At 38.9% G+C, this 25,369-nt stretch overlaps 2 protein-coding genes across 5 annotated transcripts in view; both read right to left on the reverse strand.

Moving 5' to 3' along the window:
- The window catches only part of dock11 (dedicator of cytokinesis 11), an 81,191-nt gene extending 59,341 nt beyond the window's left edge, over positions 1 to 21,850 (reverse strand). For 2 of the 4 annotated variants that reach the window (XM_066714926.1, XM_066714925.1), the window contains exons 1-8: positions 21,394 to 21,849; positions 8,360 to 8,476; positions 7,997 to 8,086; positions 6,803 to 6,885; positions 6,645 to 6,711; positions 4,443 to 4,538; positions 2,784 to 2,918; positions 1,111 to 1,294 (exon numbers count right to left, since the gene is read on the reverse strand). In XM_066714926.1, the coding sequence (XP_066571023.1) occupies positions 1,111 to 1,294; positions 2,784 to 2,918; positions 4,443 to 4,538; positions 6,645 to 6,711; positions 6,803 to 6,885; positions 7,997 to 8,086; positions 8,360 to 8,476; positions 21,394 to 21,495 (874 nt within the window). In that variant the 5' untranslated portion in view covers positions 21,496 to 21,849. Of the gene's footprint in view, positions 1 to 1,110; positions 1,295 to 2,783; positions 2,919 to 4,442; positions 4,539 to 6,644; positions 6,712 to 6,802; positions 6,886 to 7,996; positions 8,087 to 8,359; positions 8,477 to 21,393 lie in introns of all 4 variants that reach the window. The other 2 variants (XM_066714929.1, XM_066714927.1) reach the window with 1 other exon arrangement.
- A 1,757-nt stretch (positions 21,851 to 23,607) lies between these two features.
- LOC136759603 (G-protein coupled receptor 183) lies at positions 23,608 to 25,169 on the reverse strand. The gene has a single exon (XM_066714592.1). It carries the CDS (start codon positions 25,159 to 25,161, stop codon positions 24,139 to 24,141), a length of 1,023 nt encoding a protein of 340 aa, XP_066570689.1. The 5' UTR covers positions 25,162 to 25,169; the 3' UTR covers positions 23,608 to 24,138.
- Positions 25,170 to 25,369: the final 200 nt, after the last annotated feature.

Below are 25,369 nucleotides of genomic sequence, written 5' to 3' on the forward strand. Positions count from 1 at the left end.
CCACACAGATGTCCCGCACACTGGCACAAGCACACAGGTTGCGTAACTGATTTGAAGTTCTCTATATTTAACCACTAGGAAGTCCAAAGTTGAAATTATTTCCTCCTTGAGGTATTATAAACAGTAGTCATATTGTGGAAGCGGGACAATGTGGCAGCTATAACAAAAGCCTTTTAAAATAACATTTTAATCTTGTTCAATATTAACAGGCTTGGCAGAATCTGCCTACTATCCTCACCTGAGTTTTTGTCAAACATTAACACTTTTAATTCAAAACTTCCAAGAGCATATTTTTTCATAAATTGATTGAAATCCTCATAAAAACAGAACACAAAATGTATATACAAAATTAACAATACAGAGGAAGAGGATTTGATACAATTTCCAAAAGTACACAGCAGTGATTTTAATCAATTTAGGTTGCTTAATTAAACATAGTCCACCCATTTTTTGTGTGGAGTGCTGCATTAAAATTTCATTACAACCCACTCCTGAATGAGAAGAAGTGACAAACCATAAACAGCCTGCAATCCCACTGCCCAGGCAGGTGCTTCAGATTTAAAACATAAACTCCTAAACTAGGGAACTCTTTCTATGTCTTGAAAATATATTATATCAGGGTAAAGTTAATCTCTGCGGTTTAATTATCCCTGGCAGGGACACACTTCAGACATTCCTTATATTAGTCATTCGAGCCACTGTTGGCTACATTTTATAATGAAAAACAGATTAATTTGCGGATTTGAACACACAAAGCATAATCAAACAGAAAAGCCAAGTTTCCAAGAATATCTGCAAATGTGTACATTTTTAACTACTTTCTTCTTTAGAATAGCTGACTTCATCATTTTCTGTAATGATTAGAAGCCGCTGAAGTTAGATTGATTTTCTGATGCATCTTCAATTCAAATACACTTGCAGGCATCTCCACACAATTCTAGAAGTGTTACACTTGGAGATATGTATTGTGCATTTGCAGACAAATGTAGCCCACATCTCTATCATGAAGACATTTGTCGCTGAAACAGTGGGATAGGGCACAAACTGTTGTCATCACTTTAAATACCAAGATGACAAATAAGTAAACATCATTAAGTTGATGTAAAGTACCCAAAGAGTAGTCGATTGTTTCGCCATTCCTCTTCTCCTGAAGCAGAAGCTCTGTGCTGCTCTGGATGACCCTCTTCAGTGTTGTAACCCACTCCTCCAGCTCCTGCTCGCTCTCTGCTGCCAGATAATGACTGTATCCATCTTGCATCTTTAACTCAAACCCATTCCGACGCATTTTAGGGCACTATGGGGTGACAAAGCAAAACACTTAGCAATCCAAGGGTCTTACTTCATTATAGTTTCTGGGTGAAATGATATAACTAGCTGGTCATTGGTGCATCTATCCTGTATGCTTCAGATCAGTTTCCTTGGAGTGGCTTGACTGAGAGCGTGTAGTATTTGGTTGAAGATCACATCATTCACTTATACAAGTTTCACAAGGCCTTAGATTTATAGAGCCCGCATTTAGAGAAAGTTTGACACAAGAAGGTGAAGACAACTGGCAACGTTCAACACACAAATACACTGAGCCAAATGCATCTGCACGCAGGTATTAAGAGCTCAGGGATGATATGACTTGGGTTACAGTTGTAAAGAACCCTTCTTCATGTAATTAACTCCAACCACAAAGACAAAAATTTACTCACTATCTTTCATCAAAAGATTAAATTCATTCAAAAGCATATCTGTAAGCACTGCATTTAGATATATCCAGTCAACATGGGTCATCTGTTACATAAGCATTAACTCCACGTTGCGTTCTCTTTATTAACCGTGCCATTGTCTGAATCATTGTAAACATGACTGTGGTAAGAATTTGGGTCCTCTAAACAACATCCAAGCTTTTTATTTAATATACTTGATCATTTCAGGTTGATAAGAGTATTAGTTATTAGTTTTCAGATGTTTGGCTTAAACTCATTAAAATATATTTTAATATACACAAACAGTACACTTGAAATATACACTGGCTGTATTAAAACAGACTTCCTAGGAAAAAAAAAATGTAAGCCTTTAATTGCGTAGTCTTTAACACAGACCCCATTTACTGAATCTTAATTAACACGCTTTTATTTTCTAACCACAAATGGAAACAGAAAACGCGTGCGTGTCATCTCTCACTGTGACGCTCTTATGCTCTGGTAATTGGGCTGCAGTGAAGTGAGGTAAACCAGGACCACTACCAATTAAACATTAAAGGATCAAAGACAAAATGCCTGCTTCAAGAAACACAATTCATTGTAAAGACAGGTTATTGGGCAGAAATTGTGCTCCAGAGTAATGTGGATTAGACCAGCAAAATTGGCAACAAAAGTAAATAATCCAAGGATCTACAACTTCACAATAATAAAATATGACATAAAAAACAAGGGAGCAATAGAAACAGCTTGACATTTACAAAGATGTATCTCATGACTGCTGTTAGCTTGCCCCAGTGAGTATTGCATTAGATAAAAGCTTTGTTTGTCTCAGAAGAACTGAGTGTTGGAACTGTGTAAGACTGCAAAGAAAATAGTAGTTTTTACTGAGGCCCCTGAATAGTTCATCAATGAAAATCAGAATGTTCTCAGTATCTCCAGTTTAGTTTTAACAATCCAAATAAATTCATACTCAATATTTCATTTGATCGTATTGAGAATATTCACTTATTATCAATGAAAAAATAAAATTATCTGTCTAATTGGCATTTGTTAAGTTCAGAATGTTGTGGGCGGAAAATGTAATAGTTGTACCTGAACGACATCAAGACAAGAATCCAGGTAGATTGATCCCTTGGTGTCTTTACAGTTTTTCTCATCCTTGTATGAATTAAGAGTAAAGCAGCCATCAGGCAGCTGAGATAAGTAGAAGTACCTTCTCTTGAATGCCTGAAAAACAAAATCACATGCAGAGTTAGAGCTCATTAAACAAATTTCAGTCAACCCCTCCCCCGTCAGTATTAGGATGAAAGGGCAATGGAGAATTGGCAAGGACGAATAAAGGTCTATTGTTACAGCTTCAAAGATATGAGGTTAACAGTTTAAGGAATCAAGAAAAAAAGAAAACAATTGGGCTTGACACATACTGGTAATAACTTGTTTCCATTTTGTAAAAAGTACATAAAATGAGAGGGGGAAGTGGAAATTATTGAAATTCTCACAGAAAGCAAACACAAAGTTCAGAGAAATTAACCGACTGAGAAAAAACATTAACTTTCTGAACTTTTTCTAGAATCGGTAGTGTGAATATGACTGAATATAGTCATGTTTGTTTGTTGGGTCAGAGTGGCTATAGGCCTACTGTCTTTAAATCCTGCTAGATCTCAGATTGTAACACTGTAACACTGGGGCTGGTAAGTATTTGGATTGGAGATATGTGAAAAACCTGTGGCAAACAGTCCTCTGGATCAGACATGTCAAGTCAAAGCACTAGTATGGTGATGGGGACACTGTGTTGTAACTGACAATGATACTAAATAACGGGGACATTGAGATTTCCTTGCTACATTTCAGTGGAGCAGGGGTGTTAACCTTGGTTTAATGGCCAAATGCTACACAAATATAATATCTGTCCAACAGAAGTTCCTCTTAACTAAATAAGGATCTACATTATTGTCCTTTCCCACTCCCTCATGTCTCCCTGGTGAAGCAGATTGCAATCTCAGTGGAACTTCCTGATTTAACTAAGACTAAGTAAAACAACGAGCTGAGTAGGTGGAGTGTATCCTACAAGACTTGAGATTTAAAGGCTGTTGTTTTACAAAGAGGAAGGTTCTTTCTACAACTGGAAAAGTGATTAAAACTACAGATGCCTAATCCTTCAATTCAAAAGCAAGAACAAAATTGACAAAATTGGTCACGCAGTGTTTAACAAAATTAAAATCGATAGGCATGTAACTTCAGCAGTTGATAAATCATGATTGATGTACAATGTTAATTTTCTCTGATCCCCAAAAAGTGCACAATTCACCTCCAGGTGGTCACAACTGTGTGGCCCTTTAACTGTTGCTAAATGAATCAACACATCCAGTCGAGGGAAAAACTCATCCAAAATCGTACCTTTCCTCAGCCAAAAAAACACTTCAGAAATAGCTGCAGAGGTCTTTATGTGTTGCCAACTACTGTTAGTGGATATATGTGATAATGGTACACAATATAATAATATTTTGTCTGCTTGACTGACAACATTGTAAACAGTGATGCTGTTGCCGTGGCCCAGTTGGACCTGGAAACATATTATCCACTTTCAACAGCTTTTTCCTGCTTTACAACATGCAAGAAATGGGAGCTTAGTTAAAAAGGAGACGTGAATTTCACTATAGTACTGAATATAGAAATAAGGCAGAGTTCACACACAAAAAAAGGAATATAAAAATGTTTATAGAAAGTGTTTTCAGCACAGACAAGTCTTACCCTCATGGAGACAGAAAGGCTGCTGTTCATGTTGGCCTTGTGCAGCCAGCCCTGCTTCATTATTTCCCTCTTTTGAGAACACAGTGAAGAGGAGTCCTGACAAAACACACACACACACAAGCAAATTAAGACCTTGCTCAAAACTTTCGTAGTACCAGCATAGACAACTTAACACAGAGGCAAGATTGTTTGATAAAAAAGAAAACTCCATTCAGTGACCTGTTTGTTTCTTTGATTCTATCTATTTTTTTATTTGTACCTTTACCCATGCCAGGAGACCACCACGAATGCGAATTAACATGTCCGTACATCCGTTACTATTCTCAATATTTTGTAATTTCTGAATACGGAAATGGTACTTTACAATGAAGTTAATGAAGCTTCATCCACAAGTCTTGGGAACTGTGAGATAAAGAAGTCACGGCTAGTGTGTTTAAAACTCATGTTGGGCGGTCATGTGACAAGGGCTCTAGAGAAAATGGGGAATCAGATTTGGTGTAGTAAATAAAATGCAGCCCTGTGTCTCTGAAGTGATGGAGCAGAAAACAGTCGAAAGTGGTTTTCACATTCTATTTGGAGACCTGCTTTTTACTGGCTGAACAACATAATTTAATTTCAGCACTCAACTCAGTCACACAGACCTCCTCAATACTAAAGCAAAAATGTTCAGTCTCTGGGGCTCACATAGTTTTCTCTGCCTGTGACACAGCAGGATTGACTGCATTAGAATCGATTTTCTTACTGCTGCCCCCTTCATGTTTTTTGGACTACAAGTACAATTCTCAAGCATTACTGTTTAGATTTAATTTAGAGAAATCTCTGCATTACAATTTATTATAAATACTATACATATGTCTGCTAATACTCACTTTACCCATAATACCATTGGTCTCATCTGGGAATAATACAATAGGTTTTATTATAATAATGTACTGAAGGTTTTCTGGAAAGTAATCCAAACATGACATATTATCTTTAAGTATTTGGAAATTGATATTTAATTTTTACTCATTCCTAGATATCCCATAGAATATCTTCCTGCTATAATGCAGCATTTTATTTCTAAATTTAAATTTATCCTACAGAGAAGTCAAGTCAAGCTATTTTTAACTGTGGCGATCAAGTTTCAGCTAACAGTTCAGTGTTCAGACTGCAGCATCCCACTCTGCACCGTTTTACAAGACTTTCTGCAGCTGTGGGAATGGGCATTTCCAGACTCAGAGCAGCAGCGCCGTAAACGTGTCGTGGTTGGAGGGAATTTTCCATGAAGATGAGAGAGGAAACTAGAGCCATGAAAAGGGAGAATGACAGAAAGGTTCCGAAAGCAGTAACAGCGAAATTAACAATTGAGCAACAAGTGGATCCAAAGACTGAATCTGCTCTTTGCCTCCGTCCTCGTGAATGCATCTATATCCCCCTTCAGATGAACCGAGGGACATCTCCAGTCATACAGCACAGAGGGAAAAGAAAGCACTGCTATGCAATTCATGACCTTAACCTCATGTTAGGCTGCAGCAGACGTATCCTTTCTATATAAGACACTAGGGACCAAACTCTTCACTTGGGAAACTGGGGAACATTTGCCAATAATGGATAAAAGCTCCTTGATGGGTCTTTCAATCCATCCACAGCATTATGGAGCCAGTTTACAGCAGTGTATGTCAGCGCTTGCTGGAGTATGGATAGCACACATGGTGGTGTTTTGCTGCACCATAAGCCTTGCTAATTTCTCTGGGGTTTCAATGCTTTGTCATTTACAATTTGCCACTCGGAGAACACACATGAAGCTGGAAATTACTCCTAGTTAAGGTACTATTAATAAAAGATGCTTTAAGCAACAAATGACTTTTATTGTGAAAATGCTTATATCTAAATAAAACTAAATTAGAAGTTCTGTTGAACAGTTAACCCTTTAAAATAAGCATAGGTAATTAAAATGCAATAATCTTTGAAGTAACATTATTTTATAGCGAGTTTATATTGAATCCATATGTAAGTAAGAATATATACATGAACATTTAATATTTATTCATACAATGTATTTTATTCAGCATAAATTTACGAAGATGGACCATGTACTGGACTAAAGAAGCTTGTTTCTTACATGTCAAAATTTCAAACAGAACTTTATACACAGAAGAGACTTCTCAATATATAATACTTTGGCAACTCTAAAGCACATAGGATTTAACATCTACCTACCTCATCTTTTAAATCTTCATCAATTTCAAAAACATGGGTTGGCAGCTTTTCGGTCTTGAGGCCTTTGCTAGGAGGAAATAACAATTTGAGGTTGATTTAAGACAAACAGGACAAGTTAATGTCTCAGGCTCAATACATTTAACAAACTAATGACTTACCAGGGAAGCATTCTGAAATCTCCTGAGTAAGCTTCATATTTGTAGTTGACAGTGTGCCAGTCCATGTTGTACATCTTTATACACTGTAAATCAAACAAGTCTCTATTAACTACATTATAGACAGCCTCAAAATTACAAGAAGTTATACAAAACTAAGCACTGATAGCTACTACACTATATTTGATTAGCACTTTACAGTAACTTTACATTTTTGGTTGAATGCGCTGTGAATTCTGTGGGATTTTGTTATTGCTCTCCTTAGAAACTTGTGATTCCAGTAAAAGTACCTCCCAAGAAGCAAATTGGCATTAAGTGCAAAAGAGAGGAGAAATAGTGACACCCTGCACATTAAATAGATCCTAAAAATCATGCTTTTGAAAGAAAGCAAGTGAAATATGAAAAATACTTGCATTAAACAGCTAGATATTATAATCTTGATTAAATAACACAAAGAAACCATATATAATCACAAATAATTTAAATAACAGGTCAAGTGCGCTTTCCTGTGCTCTGTTTCTGCTTGGAGAAATGTATTTTCAAAATAATTTGACACATTTTCTTTCTCTGTTCACTCCAAATGAGGACTAACCCATCACTGTGACCAGCTTGTAAGTTAGAGGGAGTAATGACCCCCGAATGCTCTCCGATTGACACAGCAGTCAAAATCTCTAATCAACCAATCAGCTGGATAGGCCTCCACAGGGCTGTCTCCCTGCCAGGCTTCAAAATGAACTGCTCATTTTCCACGCTCCCTGTGGCCCTATAAGATCAGTGTGCTTTAGCAAGTTCCCTTCAGGAAGCACAGGCATCAACATTTTTCACTCTGCCATAAAGTACTGAATTCCATCACCATGCAGAACAGATCCAGCTCACAGACCAGGCTCATTCATAGCTGGGGAGTGTCCATACTGCTCATACCATTCACAAGAAGGATTAGATGGGACTCCCTTAAACACAGCTGATGACCAGAGTATTAAACTTTTTTAAGGTAAGGAATGATTCCAGACCCAGACATTTGCTTGTTCAGAAGGAAAAATACTGTGTCCAAGCACTTAACACCACACCAGACACGGTCAGGGAAAGTTGATCTCAAAATATATCAAAGATAGGAGAATTTGTGAACCTCTACTTTTTAAACTAAAACCATTGCTATTAATACACACGTGCAGCAAATATCACTGTTAAAAAACCTACCTCTTTGGCAAACAAGCTTCTGGCTTCCTTCTCTGCATTCTGGGGCACCGAGGAACATACAGTTCTCCTCTGACGAGGAATAGTTGATTCCTAAACAAGAGAGATAGCTGTATGTAATGTCTGCCTTATGCATTCAGAACTACAATTAGAAGTATAATTTAAAATGCGTATAATTATCTTATTATCAGTCATAGAAATTGTTAAAATCAGTAAAGAAACAGTCAGTACTACAAAATGCAATGTGCCTTCACATCAGATTTGCAGCAAAATCTGTACTGTATACATTGATACATCCCGTTTGAGCTTTTTGGGGTCCTGTGTTCATTCTAAAAACAGTGCACACAGGAAAATGCAAGAACATACCGAGACATCGTCCATGGGACACAGCAGAAGGTCTCTGTGAGGGTCACTATGGATCTGTGTCTTCCTTTGGAGGATGACATTTTCATAATCTAGAGGCTCGATGATTTTTGGCTTTTCCTATAAAAAAGACAAAAAAAGTTAATAAATTAATTAAAACACATCTACAAAAAGAAACAAAATGAGGAACATCTTCTCCATGGTAAAGCTTTATAGAACTTAACCGTCTCAGTCATAAAGCTTGCCTGAGTTGACTATCTATTTGAGGGCTGAGATTAAATTAATATTAATGTTTTCTTTAATGTACTACATTACCACCTTCTTTTGAGTTCCACTGGATGTGTTTCTTTCCCATAAATTATTGTTACTATGCCATTAATGAGGCTTAGCAACACCAATGACTGTATTTGTAATTGTGCAAACCACAATGATGCTGAAAACTGGTAGTGCAGGGATAGGGTGTACTAAGCAGTATATGCCACAAACACATTAAAGGTAACTTAGCTTATGTTGGATGGGCAAACTTCTATGTGAATATAGAGGAGTCCAGGAACTTTGGAAGCTGTAGTTATTGCTGTGACATGAGTTAGCTAGGGAGGTGTGCCATTAAGATACACATGTAGGCTGAACAGCAGGCAATTTCAAGGTTAGTAATTAAGTGCAACTGTGCAGAAAGAATAGGGAGAATCACTGGGTTTGTCTGCCCGGGGTGTTGACTTGTAGTGGAGTCTAGTGGGAGTGATTATAGTGGTTACTGCAAAGCTGGCTTCCAGATCTTTTGGGAAAGTTATCTGAAACTTTTAGAGGACAATATCACAACTGCAAAAAATTGTTTTAGTTCAGATTCTCAACTTATCACTTTGGCAGTTTAGAGATGTACTTTACCCTCTTTTAAACCATATGCGGCCTAATTTGTCCCTTTAATGAACCACAGGGTTTTTTAAGAGGTGACAACATCCTTTACAGTCAGTTTGTAACTGACTTTGCAACTGACTTTTGGAGCACTGATATCCCAGTCAAAGTGAAAACATTACTTCTCAAAATATACAGAAGAAGCAGTATAGAATAATATAAAATAGGAAGTTTTCAGGAGCACACAGCCTACTTCTGGTAGCTCATTAATATTGATATTAATCCGTCAATATGCTTCATTCATGCAACTCCCTTGCACCATTCAAATGTAAGTCACACACATTTTACCAGTTGGTAAAAAATATAATTTTGATTGGCTTTCACACAGCAGAAGGGCAAGGTCAATTTGACCATTTAGGTTTGCTTTCAAAATTACATATGCCTACAACAGAAAAAAAAGTTTCACCGTGCAGCTGGATGAAAATATATATCTAACATTAATAATCAGTAGGCAATATGAATAGTTTAGTTGTGCTTACAATTGTGTGGAAAAACTGTGACGGGACAGTGAATTTGACAAGTAATGGGAGAAATAAAAGCACACGGACACCTGCTCCAGGCAAAGTGAGCAGTGATCTGAAAGAATGTGTAGCTGCGTCAAGTTGCATTGTACCCATAACAGTCGTGTTGTATTGGCATAAGGAAGTGGCAATTATGGCAATTAGCAACTGTTTTGTGTTGCATAAATGGGTAATGGGCATGTAACTGTGTAAAAAAAAAAAAAAAAAAAAAAAATTATAAATCAGCAAACTAAATTATAATCGCTAAAGCAAACGGGTGTTGTGCTCCCAAATGATACTGCAAACTACTCACACTGCCCTTGTAAGAAAAGCATTGCTTGCAAATTAAACAGAAAACCTTCCAATCGCTGATGTGATGTTTTATAGTTAAGTTACTTGAAGAGTAAAACAAAACTGATTTAAAGAGATAAATCTTTCAAACAAAAAACAACATAAAGTGGGAGTATATCAACTTTGATTCATATTGGGGAATCCAGTGAAATTTCATTCAAAAGGTACATATACAATGACAAGCCTGGCCCAACTCTTTCCATGGAATATTATATTAACATTTCCCTATAATCAAGTTTTCTGTTTCTCTTTATGGCAAGCCAGCCCCCAGCATCCGTATATCTAGGACCTCATGAGAAGCAGCCCACTTCACCTCAACCCACAGGTGATTGAGGAGCAGGCTGGTGCTGGTCAGTGAGAGAGGAGAGCCAGAGAAGCACATTATAGTGGATAATGTGCATATTAATAAATACTTAGAGGAATCTGACCACATAGAGGACAGCTCCCAGAGTCCTGTGGGGAATGAGGACCCAGGATCCAGAGCCAGTGCCCACCTCTGCTCTAAGTACACTGAGCAGCAGAGCCCACGCTGTGGCCCTGCAGTGGATTAGACTTGGCTCAGCGATGCCAGCACCTCGGTCAGCAGAGTTGAGCTGGTGTAGAACAGCAGTGCACATGACCTGGACGCCGGCTTTGTAAAGGCCAACACCAACCAAGAGTGGGTGGGCAATGTGCTAAAGTATAAGTGTGCCGGCTGCCGGCAGTACCACCACAGTCTATCCTCCCTTTAGGTGCATGTCGAGCAGGGTTGGAGAAAGGTCTACAGCTGTGGGGCTTTCTACCGCAAACTCAATACACCATAGGAGAGGCCAGCAGGACATGGAGCACAGCACCCACAGCTCCAGGGCTCTTAGTAGCTCCCAGGCTGGAGTACACGTGGCACAGGGCAGGGCTGGCAGGACAGAAGACAAGGAGTGCCAGTCGGTGCCATAGAGAGGTAGGGGGTGGGTAAATACATATTGTGACTATTTGAAGCACAAGCACCCAGAAGTTCCATGCATGGCACCTGAGAGGACATGCAGGAGGCCGAAGGAGTGTTTGAACAGAGAGGATGGAAAAAGAAAGGAGCTAGATAACCTGATTTGTGATTTACCCCGGACTGGACGATGACCTCCCATTGATCTCCAACTTATGGATAACAAGTTTGTTTTTGCCTAACCCTTTGTCTGTGTCAACTCTGGACTTGATCGGGAAACCGAGTAGTTGGCCCAAGACTAGTCATATGTATTTATTTATTTATGTATTCAAATTATTACATGTTTAAAATCAAATTTGTTTTCAGGTCCTTTATTCTTTCTCACCTTACAAATGCAGTAATGTCTGATCCAGTGGTTCATTGTTGCTTATACACACACACAGAGAGTGTCTATATGTCTAACACAGGATTATGTCTAATTACAGGAATAATTACTGATTCAAATCAATGGACATTAAAATGACATGATAAGTATGTCATGAACAAAAAGAAAAGCCAACCATAGAATGCAGAATAATTCTGCAGTGTTTCCAGTACTATTATACTATAGTTTTGAAAAAAAAAATACACTAGATGTACAGATCCCTGATGGGTTTAATGTATTAGATGTATTTGATGTATTTGATGCTTTATGTATTTTTTATGTAAACAGTACAATTACAACATAACCTATTCAACACAAAGAAACCACACCATACTGAGGAAAGAGACTATACTGAACACAAATATAAATGCAACATGTAAAGTGTTGGTCTCATGTTTCATGAGCTGAAGTGAATGATCTGAGGGAGCGTGCAACTGGCAATGCTGACTGTTGCCAGAAAATTGAATGTTAAATTCTCTACCATAAGCCGACACCAACATCGTGTTAGAGAATTTGGCAGTACGTCCAACCGGCCTCACAATCGCAGATCACGTGTAACCACACCAGCCCGGGACCTCTACATCTGGCTTCTTCACCTGCGGGATCATCTGAGACCAGCCACCCGGACAGCTGATGAAACTGTGGGTTTGCACAACCAAAGTATTTCTGCACAAACTGTCAGAAACCGTCTCAGGGAAGATCATCTGTGACTCATTCTCTTCATCAGGGTCTTGGCCTGACTGTAGCTCTGGTGGACATTCCTGCATGCCAACTGCACGTGCCCTCACAAAGGCTTGAAATCCATGGATTAGGTCCTAATGAATGTATTTACTCCGTAAAATCTGTGAAATTGTTGCATGTTGCTTTTATATGTTTATTCAGTGTAACTGGAAGCTGAATCAATGAGACCTTTCCAGTCCAGGATTAATGCTGTTCATGAATTAATACAATTTAGTCACGCTTGACAAACATAATGCCATGATGAAGATTAAGTGAGCATTTATGCTACTGCACTTTCACTGAATCCTTCATTCACTCCCCAAAAATAGATACTGATGAGAATGACTAAACTCTAAAGTTAATTCCCCATGTAACAAACTATTTACAGAACTTGCGAACATATTTTAAAGCTAGGACAGTGTTTTGTGTCTGCTCTGAGAACACATGCATCTAGAATCTTCAGGATGTTGATCAAAAAAATAGACCGAGCAACAAGATTACAATGTCCTCAGTATTCATCTCTAGCTCTAAAATGCTACCTTCAAATTATATTTCATGCTGAATGTGCTCTGTGAAGCATTTTTGAGGAAGTCTTCACCAGTTATTAGAGAAAAGTTTACCACAGAGATATCATGTGCAGAGGCTAGTTTCACAGTAGTCCCTGTAAGTTCTGTAAGGTCTTTTTTTGTTGCTGAAATGTAACCACAAATAGCTTTAAGTGAAACAAGAAAAAATAAAAAATAAAAAATACAAAAATCATTAGCAATATAAGCCTTTACTATATGACCCCCCCTATTATCTAAGTCGATGTGTTATCTCTTGGCAAAATTACATGCTTAGGTATTCTAGACAACAATTAAATTAACACAGATGACGTCACATTCTTCTGTGAGAAATGTACTGGCTTTTTTTCTGAGCTCACTTTTAACTCAATTTGATTAGTGACCACTATCTGTTTTTGAGATGCTTTTTGGTATTGGTCTCTATTTCTCTATCACCTGCTTTTTCTTGCACTGCAGGCCCAACTATTCCACCAATGGCAGGATATGATGCAGATGGGAAGGATAATATCATGAACATGCAGGAGTCTGAGCAGCCAAAGGATGCACTTGTGTGTGGTGAACCAAACTTTCGCCAGCTGACTTCCACCCATATCAGCACCGAGCAGCACTCAGACAATTTTGTACTGCGCCCCCCCCAGAAACTCCCAGCCAAAGCCAGAATTGAAGACCAACTCGTCCAGCCCAAAGACCACACCTTGCACTCTGGCTGAATGCTCTTAACCGATGCACCACCCAGGAAGGAACCAGACATTGCATTTTGCTACAATTCAAAATATCTCATCCTGTCTTTTAACAAATATCCATAAACATTATGAAAAAAAAAGCAATCACTGAACCCATTACAAAAATGCCAACATTATTCCTCAGCATTCAGACTTTTTAAGTGCCATCAATGCTCCTCGTAACTCAGTGTCTTTAGTGCTCTGCTGCTGTGACTAAACATGTCATGTTCCTTGGGTTTGCTCACTTGAATGTAATCTTTTTCAAACCCAGTGTTTCACCAGAAATGTAGATATTTGCAGGTGTAGTGACAATAACAGAAGAAAGTGATCTGACAAAAGCAGAAGGGAGACTTTCACACTTCCTGTTCTAGGGGCTCCAGCGATAGTCCGTATTGTATGTGAGATGCAGTAGGTGAGAGAACATCACATTAATCACATGAAAGATGCTACAATACATCAAATACTGTTATAACTGACACTGTATGTGCACCCGCTATTGTCTCTATATGTTAGGAACTCTTATATGTAAACAATACATAATACAACAACAAAGTTTCCATACAAATGGAAAGTTATCTTATTTATTATTACTGCTGAAATTACTTATCTAAATAAAATCAATACCAGAGCACACCAAATCTAATCTGTTGGTCTATTCTTGTCTTGATGGGTTTTTTAGAAAAACAAGAGCTCTCCCAGCTGCTTTGTACCAGTCAGCACTTCATGAATGCTGTCTTTTCATTAGAGGCAGCATGTGCTTCATAAGGCTGCAGATCCTCCTTAATCAGAAAAGAGAATACAGTGCAGCGTGCGAGGCAGTCGGTGACAGCCCTGTATGTCTCAAGTGTGTAGCCACTTCAGTGGAGTCTTTATTATATACACAGGGTGAAACTTGTGATGCCAGAACAAAAGGAGCTCTACATGTGGTTTCATACCTGGAATGCAAGATTCCAGATCACACCAGCATTCCAGACATATCTCTTGTGCCCCGTATGACTGTAGCAGTGATGAGTTTCCATCCAAAATGCCTACTGGGATCTTAATCACAAGAAACTAGATAAACACAATTAACTCTGCATGGACATCTGATTATATAAACTCTCTTTTAAAACCATGTACCAAATAAGTAAAATGAATACAAATAATGAATTCAAAAAAATATATGGATGTGCAAATTTTGAAAATGTAACACTTTCACCTAAACAAAGAAAAAAATTTAAAAAATAAAGAAATGTGAAATGTATTCAAATCTGAATGCCTTGAAGTATTTTACAACGTACTATTGAAGTATTTACTACCATAGGTGGTCTATTTATATGTGATATGCACTACCAATGAAAGTTGTAATGTCACAACAAATCATTTAATTATCTGTGCTTTGGTATGTTGAGGCATGTGTTTAAATACAGTGCAGTTTGTTTATAATTTATTAAGTCAAATATTTTTAGATTGTATATAATGCACAGTGTTGTAGATGTGAAATAAAATCATAGTTCATTCTATTCTGCAATGCTTCTGAAATAATAGAATACAATCCCAGCATTTGATTTTGCTTTCAGTTTTTTAAAGATGTTTTCATCCTGCAACTAAATGTTTCACTATAATGTATTTAAAAATAGAAGCTTATTAATTGATGTACACGGCTGTAGTTCCTGTAGAAGTAAACTTCCTGTTGACAGTTATGCAGAAGACTAGAACATATATTTTTCAACCTGTATCTATAATTATCGGCCACGTGATATTTTGGTTAAACAAAAAAAGAGAGAGCCATTTCAAGCATGTAATTGTTGATGTATATTTTAATCAAAATTAAGCATTCCCCCTTTTTGGTTTAACACATTTTAGAACATATCTTACAATTTACAGCACTTTTCTGGTACTGTGATCCACAAAACATTATCCACTTACATGGCTCTTGGCTTTAAAAACACAACTGCAGATTGCAACTGCAAATTCCACAGTGTAAGTTTTTGATGGAGTGGCGTTGCCGACTAAGGAATTAAACCCCAGATACCTCTCCTCTCTGAACTGGTTGTATGTCTTTTAAGCAGTGCATACAAATGTAGAATGGCTGCGTATGGTCAATCTCAGAGGGATCCACGCTGCAGAAACATGACAATTGGCTTTTAAATCCTTAAATTAAGCCCTGGATCCAGGTCACTAGATGGCCTTGAACCACTCAAAACACACCATGGTTTGCATAAGGTACACCTTTGGAAACAGATTTGTTACGATGGGCTCCTATCCCAAAGCACTTTCTTAGCCCTTGAGAGTCCTGAAGCTCAAGGCAGAGGATTAAAGAGAGGGCAGAGTGTGCCCGAGCTTGGTTTCTACAGCAACAAGGAAAACAAGGAAGAGGAAGGACCCTGCTGCATTCTGAAGAATAAGGAACCTGTATGTAAACTCCATGTTTATTTCACTAGCTTGGATGGTGAAATAGAAAAATCAGTCTTCGGGGTTTCAGCACCGACTATCAGCAAGCACTGAGAAAAAAGCACCTCAGCTTCCTGTCACGTGGAAGGGTGGGGACGCAGAACCACAAACCACATTTCCATTGCTACATGAATTCGATTAGAACTCCTACCAGTTATTAATGGCTCCATCATGCAGAGAAGCAGCAATACCACAATCTCAGGAGACTGGCACTGAATGCGCCAAGTAACAGGCAGTTTGTGAATATTATTTTTGGCATACATGAATACCTTTTAAATGTCAGGAGTGAAAACATAATTTAAAAATAAGATGCCAGAGGATCTTTGCTGAGGTCTGCTGCAGTGCACCAGTATGTCCCTCACAGCCAAAATGCTCAGATGGATCTTCATTGCTTATACCACTATATTTGTTTTAATTTCCTTGACATATACAGTTCAAATGAAGTAGTAGGAGCAACAGAAGTAGTTGTATTGTTGTTAAAAATAAAACGTCTAGGCCTACACTACCACTAGATCATTGTAATAATACAGCAATGTGTAAGCACGTAGCCTTGAAATTCACCAGTCATTTTGCCAATACTTCTCTCTGGTGAAGGGGGGGAGGGTGTATTAAACAGGAATGCACATGCACACTGCTCCAGCAGTTCTGAATCTTCTATGCTTTTGATGCCAGGAAGCAGGGAATTAGTCCTTCAGGGAATCCCATGTGAAGAGCCAACACATGAATTGCAACACTGTTACTTTCACAAAACAGTGTCTGTTCTCTGAAATTGGGCACTGTGACAATCCCAATTAAAGAGCACATGTCTCCATAGCCACCACAGCTATATCTCCATGGCCTTTGTTCACAATGGACATCATCACTATGTTAGGTTTCTACTGGGATGCCTTAAAAATGTAACATGCTGTTATTTGTTCTTACTGCTATATTTAAAATGCAAGCACATTCATTTATTCTGATGGCCTTTAGGAAACCTTGTATATATTGTTTATAGCACGATATGATGATGTACTGTATCAGAAAGCCGTTGTGGTAAAAACCCTGACACTGTATTATAAACAGCACTGTGTGTTGCTATAGTAACGACTTCACGAGGAACACAGAAAACCAAATTAAGTCTCTGACGTCACTCACACTCTGCACAGCCGATGAAGGGAGTGGGAACGTCTGTTTGCAGCATCATTAAAAGGATACCTCTTACCTCACTGTTTGTCTAACCAAAGCGGTCACCTTTAAAAATGACCTGAGGGGCACAGTTTTGAAAGTGATCCAAGGAGTCTGGCTCTCAGCTCAGTCAGGCTTTGCCAAGCTGTAGCAGTAGATGTGTTGCATTTTATGATCACTACATCATACTACTATAACAATAAAAACTATGTAACTTGGGAACATAGGAAGACAAAATGCTCAATAATGTACTGTCTGATCGAAATCAGAAATCAGATGATTCCACGTATAGATAACAATTACTCATCCATTCATGAGAGTCAATTAACTATGCCTTGGTTCATGAAGTAAACAAATCTTAATCTGGTAATCTAAGTAGTACAAACTGTATTTACCTCAAATTAGTACTGTAACTACTAAAGTGCACTATAAAGAGAATGCCCAGAATCAGAATTAGTATATGTATTAATATGTATTGGATATGGACCAAATAAAATTATGTACAGCAGATTAATAAGAAATTCATAACAGCTTAAAGTTAACTCAACAATTAGGACACAACAAGATGGATTTGATAAACAGAGCTTTAAGCTATTGAGACTAAATATAACTTTGCTTCAGTTGAGTGTAGTAGCACTAATGCATAACAAGTTATAAAATAGAATTTAAACATACAGTGAGGGAAAAAAGTACTTGATCCCCTGTTGATTTTGTACGTTTGCCCACTGACAAAGAAATTATCAGTCTATAATTTTAATGGTAGGTGTATTTTAACAGTGAGAGACAGAATAACAACAAAAAAATCCAGCAAAATGCATTTCACAAAAGTTGATTTGCATGTTAATGAGGGAAATAAGTATTTGATCCCCTATCAATCAGCAAGATTTCTGGCTCCCAGGTGTCTTTTATACAGGTAACGAGCTGAGATTAGGAGCACTCTCTTAAAGGGACTGCTCCTAATCTCAGCTCGTTACCTGTATAAAAGACACCTGTCCACAGAAGCAATCAATCAATCAGATTCCAAACTCTCCACCATGGCCAAGACCAAAGAGCTGTCCAAGGATGTCAGGGACAAGATTGTAGACCTACACAAGGCTGGAATGGGCTACAAGACCATCGCCAAGCAGCTTGGTGAGAAGGTGACAACAGTTGGTGCGATTATTCGCAAATGGAAGAAACACAAAATAACTGTCAGTCTCCCTCCGTCTGGGGCTCCATGCAAGATCTCACCTCGTGGAGTTTCAATGATCATGAGAACGGTGAGGAATCAGCCCAGAACTACACGGGAGGATCTTGTTAATGATCTCAAGGCAGCTGGGACCATAGTCACCAAGAAAACAATTGGTAACACACTACGCCGTGAAGGACTGAAATCCTGCAGCGCCCGCAAGGTCCCCCTGCTCAAGAAAGCACATGTACAGGCCCGTCTGAAGTTTGCCAATGAACATCTGAATGATTCAGAGGAGAACTGGGTGAAAGTGTTGTGGTCAGATGAGACCGAAATCAAGCTCTTTGGCATCAACTCAACTCGCCGTGTTTGGAGGAGGAGGAATGACCCCAAGAACACCATCCCCACCGTCAAACATGGAGGTGGAAACATTATGCTTTGGGGGTGTTTTTCTGCTAAGGAGACAGGACAACTGCACCGCATCAAAGGGACGATGGACGGGGCCATGTACCGTCACATCTTGGGTGAGAACCTCCTTCCCTCAGCCAGGGCATTGAAAATGGGTCGTGGATGGATATTCCAGCATGACAATGACCCAAAACACACAGCCAAGGCAACAAAGGAGTGGCTCAAGAAGAAGCACATTAAGGTCCTGGAGTGGCCTAGCCAGTCTCCAGACCTTAATCCCATAGAAAATCTGTGGACGGAGCTGAAGGTTCGAGTTGCCAAACGTCAGCCTCGAAACCTTAATGACTTGGAGAGGATCTGCAAAGAGGAGTGGGACAAAATCCCTCCTGAGATGTGTGCAAACCTGGTGGCCAACTACAAGAAACGTCTGACCTCTGTGATTGCCAACAAGGGTTTTGCCACCAAGTACTAAGTCGAAGGGGTCAAATACTTATTTCCCTCATTAACATGCAAATCAATGTATAACTTTTTTGAAATGCGTTTTTCTGGATTTTTTTGCTGTTATTCTGTCTCTCACTGTTAAAATACACCTACCATTAAAATTATAGACTGATCATTTCTTTGTCAGTGGGCAAACGTACAAAATCAGCAGGGGATCAAATACTTTTTTCCCTCACTGTATATATCAATGGACAACTGTTTTATCTCTAGGAAATGGTATAAATTAAGCAGACCTTATTTGTTAAAGGTCTTCCTTCTGAGCTTGAAGAAAGGATTGTGGAGATTTGAGCTTTGTGCTGTAGAAACTTTTGGTTATGGTTCTCCATAAAGTTATAGTTTCATCCCAGCATATGATTTTAATTTGTATTCACCAGAGCAAACAAGATTTAAAAAAAGTGTCCTGGACCCAGGTCAAATCTATTAATAAATATTCATAATATGCCAATGAATATCAATGTTCAATACAGGCTGTGGATAACTGACAACGTATGTAGCTCTGTACACAAAAAACAAAAATAGAATATAAATACCATGGACACATACATTATTACTTTTATTTATTTATTTGTGTGACACATTTTTCCCCAAAAGTTGAGAATTAAGTCACATGGGTTTAGATTGGTTTAACAATAAATGTAGATACTACAGCAAAAGAGGTGCAGGATTATACTGTGAGTGATTCCCCATGTGTCTAATTAAAGGACACTAAAATGGGCTTCTCTTCTCTTTGGATCCAACACAATTACAGTAACATCCCTGGCCATTTTCATGTAGATTGTCTAAAACCTGAAATTGCACTTTTGGCAAGTAGTCAATTATAACATTTCTGGCTTTAGTGGTTATAGCAGATTAAAAAAAACTCCACTTATAAATGTGTTGTACGAGACATCCACTTACATTGATTTAATGAATGTCTTCAACTTCCAAATACTTCCTTGGGTATCTTTTCCATTCTGCGTTTTTCAGTCCCAACACAGCACTACATGCCTCCTTGTCACTTAAAGCTAAGGTTTACTGCTGAATAATGCCACCCAAAATAATAACAATACAAAATAATATACAAGAGGACTTATACAAAAGGATGTTTCTCACACTACAGAATGAAAATCATTGGTGTTACTATTGTTGCTCCATAACAAAACTGTCCTTGAGACAAATGAAATCGCCCTTTTTTTTTTCAAATACATACTCTCACTTAAGCGAAGATCCTTCTAGCTGTATAATTGTATATACTGACTATATCTGATTGAATCAAAATTTGTAATTCCTGAGGCTGATCATGAATAACTCATATCTAACACAAGATCCAGAAAAATGTGCCAAGCCATGTGCGTTATTAAGGAAGCATCTTTGATTTCATATGAACTGTTTCTTTGTAACACTATAGCTCTTGTCAAACAGACACATATAAAGGCATCTATAAACTACAACCCCGTGTGAAACGACCCGTCTATTTTTCTCTCTTTTTGGCCCAGAGAAAATAAATGACCTTGGTATGAGTGTCCAGATACACAGAATAAGAAGAGCCCATCCTGCAGAAAGGGGGAACAAGCCTCTCGGGTCTCGTCATACAATATTGAAGTTCCGGTTAAAAGCAGAAGTGACCGATTTGCATTCAGTGCATGCGGGGCACCAACAAAAAGTAATAATACTTAATTATTTAGAAAAGCATCAGTACGGTATACTGTAGTATACAAAAAGGAGACAAAAGACAAAAGCAGCCGCTGTGCTCCAGGACGCACACAATGTTACTGAAACCATGTGTCTACACAGCGAGGATATAACAAGCGGTCATTTCCAGCAGATACATTGAAAGTGCCCAGGTGAAGCCCTGGGTGAGGACGGGTTTAACTCACAGTCCTGCCCCAATGCGACCACACACAGCAGCACGACCAGCACAGGAAATACACAACGACAATAGCTGTGGTTACAATGACAGCCTTTTTCAGAAGAAGGAAATAAAACAGCCCCTATGAACAAAGAGAGGCGACGACTTACGGTTAGTGCATCACGAAAATGCAGACTAAGTGTTGTGCACAATGCATGCATACATCATTACATGACACAAACTCGACCTGGCTGAGGCATGGACAGATAAGTATTGCCATTCACACGGATACAACAGCTAAACCCAGTGAGAAAAGCAGGAGTAGGCCTAATAATATGTTAGCATGACAGGTTAATTGGAGCCACTGCCAGGGCAGCTCTGTGCGAGGGCACATGCAGGCGCTGGCTCCGGGTTGAGCGGCTCTTACCACAATGACGGAGGTGCGCACCGCTTCAGACACACTCTGCCTCAGCTCCGCCGCCGTGCCAGGCTTGCTCAGCCTTTTGGTGAATTTCCTCACTTCGGACATGTTTGTATCCAGTTGTGTCTACCTTTTTGGAAAAGAGAGGCGCAGCATGCCGAGTAGCGAAGCCCTGCTGGGGAGGAGAAGTCACCGCCCGCCCGCTCGCAGGCGCTGTCAGACGGCAGTGTGGGCCAGTGGCGGCGGGGCTATGACGAGGCAGGGCTCGGTCTGGGACCACAGGGCTGCAGCATCCTCCTCGCCTGGAGGGGAGAGGGGGGTGATGCTCCCGCCTGGGCCTGGGCACCAGCTCCAAACGCGACAGAGGAATCCAGTGTCGCCAAGTCGCTTAAAAGCGTTGCAGTTTGTTTTTGATTGATTCCTGCAAAAAACAAACACGACAATACGATCTAAAAAAAAGTGCATTGGTCTTTTTCCGCTGATATGGCTAAATTGCTCAGTTCAGTTTGTGATCGACTAAAGGACTTCAACGAAGGAGATGCATGCACTCAATTCACCTTTAATATATATATATATATATATATATAGAAATGAAAGCTTTAGTGCATTATGAATGCTGTGCTGTTTGATTGATTGTAGTGAATGCCCGCCCTTGAATAAGGACGTCTTCCAATACATACATAAATAGGCTAAATAATAATAATATATACCACGTTCAAAAATTATAAATTATCCTCGACTTTTAATAATAACCAAGTATCTGTCTGATTATTTAATGATATGTGTTAACATTTTGGTATTCACATAAATGACATTATTATTATTCATATCTGATGAGTGATGTCCACAGTGTTTAATATCATTTGCAGTGTCTTAAATATATTCAGTCTGGTTTGAATAAAGTGTTAGAAAGTGAGTAGGAGTTGAGAAAACAAAAACTTCTCAAGAAATTACAGCCTGCTTATTTTTTGGAGAAAATATTTTGTATTGTACATGAAATAGGCACACAACAGCAAGTCATTCTGTTAGGGGGATAAGTCTTTTCCATTGCTATTTTATCAAATGGAAGTTTGCTTTCATTAACTGATTTTGTAAAACAACTGAAAGCTGAACAACTTGTAAACTAGAGACATCTAGTGGACATTGGTTAAAATTACATATTTGTGACTATATGTGCGGTGGAAATCATTGCATGAATGTCTACTTGTGAAGGGCAGTATGATTCATTTTAATGACTTGATTAATTTGATTCAGGTCAGTGAAATTAATATACATATAAACTTAAAGTATATAAAATTTGTAGCTGTGACATGGAAAATGGAAGCTGTAGACTGAAGCAAGTGGAAACATCTTGGGGAGGCCTTCATCCAGCATTTGATCAATATTGGCTGATGAGGAAGAGGAGGAGGAGGATGGGGATAAAGATATATAATATAGTCTTGGGTGTGAGAACTGTAAGTCTGAGGATGAAGGTTGAAACCCTGAGACAGATCTTATCACCTCTGCAGCAGACTGAGCACCGTGGCAAAAAAGTGTGCCCTGAGGCTGGCGTCTCAAAAGACCCAGCCCAATCTGAGTTGTAGTTGCGACCATGGTAAAAACGTAGTAAAAAGCAGTATTGTTTTGTGTGGCAAAAACACATTAAAAGTAGTGAGGTGTACCATGCTAAAATCAGAGTAGTGTGATGCGGTGTACTGTGGTAACAACAGTTTAATGTTGCAAAAACACAGTATAGTGCAGTTGTGTACTGTGATAAACAAAACAACACACACAATTACGTGTTGGGTTGTGAAGCTTACTGTTATAGCCTTTTAACACTAAGGTGTGAAGTGGTGAAGTTCAAGTTCTCTACCTCTGCTTTCATAGTGACCACAATGAGTTGAAATCAAACTGCAATGATACAAAATAAGGCTGCAGTGTGTTTGTGGGTGTCTGTCTGTCAGCTATGTGTGAGGGGGCAGGGGAATGTATATTTTTCCATGCAATAGGCAATGCCACTTAACTACTCAGTGAGCACGGCACAAAGTTTCTAATTTCCTCCAGCATACCCTTTATTTTCTTCTAGGAACCTCCTTCCAATGTAACTGCAAACTTCTAGTACCTTTCTAGCATAACACATTCTTACAAAATCTGGTATCCCACCCATAACCCTGAACCCATGCCCTGAGAATCCAATCTAAATAATCTACTGGGGTTCTAATGCAAACATACCTTCTTTGGATTTGTGGAAGCCATCAAGTTCATTGTCATGGTGAGATCCCAGATGAGACACCAAACTGTTAGAAATTATTTCAGTCAATCAGCTTTATTCGAGTGGATGCACACAAAGACCATGCAGCTAGTTAAGCCCACACTCACCATTTCCTGGTAACAAACAGTTTTATCACCCGTCTGAAGGGGCATTAACCATGGGAGAGGGCAGTTCCTCTCCCTTTCTATTGGAGCAAGCAGATATACAGATGCAAATGGCGATCAATCATAAAGTTATATTTTTATTAGGAAATGTCTGGGTGGGTACTTTCCACCGGACTTGATTACTCTTAAACTAAAAGATCGTTATCTAGGACAGGGTCTCTAGGATCTATCTTGTTCTTCAAATTGTGAAGCCCCAGTAAGCCTTGCTGTTGCTATTATGTGCAGAATGACACATGTGTGTTAAGGTTGAGAGTTTATGCAGAATGATAAATGACAAAAACAGCATATGCTTCTACAGATACATACACATTTGCATACATTTGTTCTGGAGTAATCCTAGTCAGATGAACAGTTCTGCTCTGTGGCAGATGCTTTTTTTGATGCAGATGACAAATTAATATCTGACTCATTTTCTCTGCACTTAAAAAGAAAGGACAGCTGAAACTTGAATGATGCAAAGTATATAAAGGGATCAAGGATGAAGCTCAAGTTCATCACAGACATAGTACTTTGGAGATACAGCTTGAAACTATTTTTATCATCGCAAGAAACATTCCCCCTTAGTATCTTGATCATGTGCTGGGTCAGGGTGATATTGTATGGTGTGTAGCAGACAATGAATACAAGCAGGACAGCTATGACCATTCTTAGAGACTTCCTGTGGGATCTTCCCGAGCTGCTGCTTACTGGATTTCTGGACAGTTTGCACAGCTTCACTCCCACACAACAGTAACAGCAGAAGAGAATGAGAAAGGGTATATAATATGAAAATATGACTGCAGTCAGAATTTGTCCTGAGAATTTTGGGTTATTTTCAACATTGGATATCTCCATGCACAGTGCCACCGTGCCATTTTGTATGTAGATGTTGGGAAGGAAAAAGATGACGCCATTTGTAGCACAAGTAAAGATCCACACAAAGACACAGACACATTTTGCAAAAGAAATCTTTCGAAACTTATGCAGTTCAAGAGGCTGAAACACTGCCAAGCAGCGATCAACGCTTATGCACACCATGAAATTAATGCTGGTGTAAATATTGACGTAAAAGAGATATCCATAAAGTCTGCACATGATTTCCCCCAGTTTCCAGTTCAAACCCATGGCAAAGTAAACTATCCTCAGTGGTAGAACAATGGCAAACAGTAAATCGGCCAGAATCAAGTTGATTAGATAAAGTAACGTGGACGTGGTCTTCGTCATCCCCTTGCAAATCGTATACAAACCCAGGGTGTTCATTGTTATCCCAACAATGCAGATAATGCTGTAAAATATGCTGAACCACACAATGAAAATCTTTGTATACTGGTACTCGGGACACGATGCATTGCTGAAAGACATCTGTGCTGACAACTCCATTCTGTGAAGCATTCACTATAAAACACAAATGTGATATATTAATCAATTTAGACTTCAAAAGCTTAATGTTTCAAGAATAAATTACTATCACAGCAAAACGAATGGGCAAAGCAAACTCACCTCATAATAAAGCTGCACTGAAAAGTAGGACACACCTTGCTTCTGTCAACCGGAGTCAGTTTGATTCAGACATTGATCATTGATTTTT

The sequence above is a fragment of the Amia ocellicauda genome, chromosome 10 (genome assembly GCF_036373705.1).
Source record: "Amia ocellicauda isolate fAmiCal2 chromosome 10, fAmiCal2.hap1, whole genome shotgun sequence".
NCBI classification, from domain to species: Eukaryota; Metazoa; Chordata; class Actinopteri; order Amiiformes; family Amiidae; genus Amia; species Amia ocellicauda.

Bases quoted from the DNA above. Each gene is read 5' to 3' on its own strand.
- LOC136759603 (XM_066714592.1), bottom strand. From the start codon at position 25,161: ATGGAGTTGTCAGCACAGATGTCTTTCAGCAATGCATCGTGTCCCGAG.